General features: G+C 40.6%; 1 protein-coding gene across 1 annotated transcript; it reads left to right on the top strand.

Annotated features, from left to right (window-relative positions):
• Positions 1–4: 4 nt before the first annotated feature.
• TERF2IP (telomeric repeat binding factor 2, interacting protein) lies at positions 5–1,150 on the top strand (the record flags this gene model as incomplete). Its single annotated transcript, XM_009705121.1, has 2 exons — positions 5–76; positions 707–1,150. Coding segments are annotated over 2 exons (516 nt in total), but the record flags the coding sequence as incomplete, so codon positions are not given.
• Between the last annotated feature and the right edge of the window lie 1,448 nt (positions 1,151–2,598).

Below are 2,598 nucleotides of genomic sequence, written 5' to 3'. Positions count from 1 at the left end.
GCCCCAGCAGACGGAGGAGCCAGCGCAAAGCACGGGTCTTTTCGAGGCAGCTAATCGCGAGTTTGAAAGCACGGAGGTAAGCGTCCAGGGCCAGCACGGGGGGTAGCGTTGGTGCTGCGCTGCTTCTGCACACCGCGGTGCCACTGGGAGTGAGCTGCTCAGAGTAGTGCTTCCTGGCTGTTACGGAACGGCACAACGGTAACTTGGCATTCACTTCTTAAATGACTTCGCACCATGACATCCCCCCGCCGTGGCTAAGGGGGAGCTTCATGTGAGTCATGAACTACATGGCTTACGACGAATGGTGCCTCACTGCGGTGTATTTTCTTCATTTGATTCCCTGCCCAAGTTTACTTGAGGAAATTAACGTGACAGTGTTATCACGTTAAAAGCTGCATTGGCAAATGGAAGTCATCCTTTCACGTCAGGCATAAAACATTCCTGTAGTTGCATTAACATTTACTCCTGCCTTTTATACTTAGTTTGTTCAAATTCTCCCTTATATTTCATGCTTTTCTATGGTCTTGTATATCCTCATTAAGACATACAGCTTCACTTCAGTCACTGAATTTTACTATGCCTAGTAATTTCTGAGTCTTTTTATATACTGTAGAGTCACAGTGGAAGATGGTTGAGTAGCAATGATAAAAGAAGCTTGCCAGAAAATACCATGTCTAATTCATGGCTCCGCTTCTGTTACTTTTAGTCAGGAAGTGACACTTCGGACATTTCAGAAGAACTTCCTACACAAAATGCAGGGGGAAAGTCCCCAGGAGAACCAGCATCTGGTTTGAAAACTGGACCGAAGGACTCTGCTCTCCCTGACACTCAATTACAAAGGGAAGAAAGACCAACAAGCACTTGCTCTTCTTCCAGTGCGGTGGGAGAAGTAGTAAAAACTATGCAGCACTTCATGGAGAAGTTTGACATGGACCTGTTCACTGTTACACAGGCCTTTCTGAAGAACACTGGTGAAGTGGAGACTACTTTATACTTTCTGCAAACAGGGCAGCGCTTGGATGGGTACCCTGTATGGACCAGAGAGGATGATTTGGCATTGCAAAAAGATGATGAACATGTCAGAAATAAATTGATAGCGAAATTTGGAGCTGAAAATGTAGCAAAGCGGGTAGCATTTAGGAAAAGTTAGATAGCAAAGCAGAGGGGAATGACTGATGTAGGACTGGCAGGAGCTTAAAAAGACAAAGTCATTTCAGAAATGCAAATGTGATAGAAAATTTTATGCAACATTCTGAAGCTTAAGAAATGCTTTAAAATAATTTTTTATAAAAGGCCTATTTTATATTTGATTTTTATTTGTAATACTGACAACACTAAACATTTAAAAGTAGAAAATGGTGAAGAGAAAGGTTCTATACAGTGTGAAGTTTTCACTGAAAATTTGTCTTAAAGTGTATCTACTGTATAAACCAGCTGACAGTCCTACCTGTACATTGCTGCATGCAAAAGATTTTGACTAGGATTGGCACCAAAATCTGACAGAATCACAGTAAGTGCTCTAACCTGTAATGCATTATTAGTGGACAAGAGCAGCCTGCTCTCTGTCCTGTGTCTTACTTCAAACTGTTGTGGATGATAATTCTCTGCCAGTTGTCGTTACCTACCTTTGTTTGTTTGTTAAGGAGATGGTAACAATGCAAATGTAACTGTTCAAAAAAGAGGGATCAAGAATCTTCATGCCAGAAGACGAGGCACTTGGTCTCGTACATGAATGCTGAGATGCCTGAGAGTGGCCATGTGTACTGGGAATGGCCAAAAAAAGTCACTGTGACATTACAGTATTCAATCTCACATTACAGAGATCTGTGCATTAAAACCTCAGGCCGGTAGAGAGTCATCCTAATTTTTACTCCAGCACATGTTCTCTAGTGCTAATACTGCAGGGTTTGTTTAACAATATTAACTTTACCATCTTGCTTCATGATTTCAAAAGCAATGAATAGCTCTGTCCCAGCTTGTTCCTCTATAGACTGAAGAGTCACAGCTTTAATCCAAGCAAAGTAACACTTGCACCAGACCGTATAGTCTAGTTGGAAAAAGTAGACCAGCTTTCAGGGCCACGTGCAATAGTTCAAGTAGGAGATACAAGTTAAGAAAGAGTCCCAAGAGTCTATTTAGGTATCTATAACCTAAGTCATGTTTGAGAGAGAGAGAACACCATTATGGCTAGTATACAATCACAATCTGAAAAACTCAGTACTATCAGCCTGAAATTGTGCTCTGGTCACTATTTTAATATTATTTGAAGTGAGTCCTGTAAATCTGGAATTCATTCTTTTGGTGTAATAAAATGGGCTGAGAAAAGCAAAGGTTGATTTTTTTTTTTTTTTTTTCCCCCTTAGAATTATGCACTGTGGCACTCAAAAAAGTTAAAGTGAATTAGGAAATTGCTGATTTTAAGCCCAATTCAAATTATATTGAAAGTCAATGATAATTTGATATAATGAGACTGCTACTTCAGAAAACTGCTGTCCTGAAACACCAACTGATTATTTGGGGAGTTAACCAATGTAACCAAATAAATGCCAAAACTCTGGTTTAGGCTATCTGGTGTTTCACTGGACAAGTCATTCCTGC

The sequence above is a fragment of the Cariama cristata genome, unplaced genomic scaffold (assembly GCF_000690535.1).
Source record: "Cariama cristata isolate BGI_N322 unplaced genomic scaffold, ASM69053v1 scaffold6568, whole genome shotgun sequence".
Classification (NCBI taxonomy): domain Eukaryota; kingdom Metazoa; phylum Chordata; class Aves; order Cariamiformes; family Cariamidae; genus Cariama; species Cariama cristata.
Note: the sequence above shows the minus strand (reverse complement) of the source record. Positions and strands in the feature narration are given on the sequence as shown.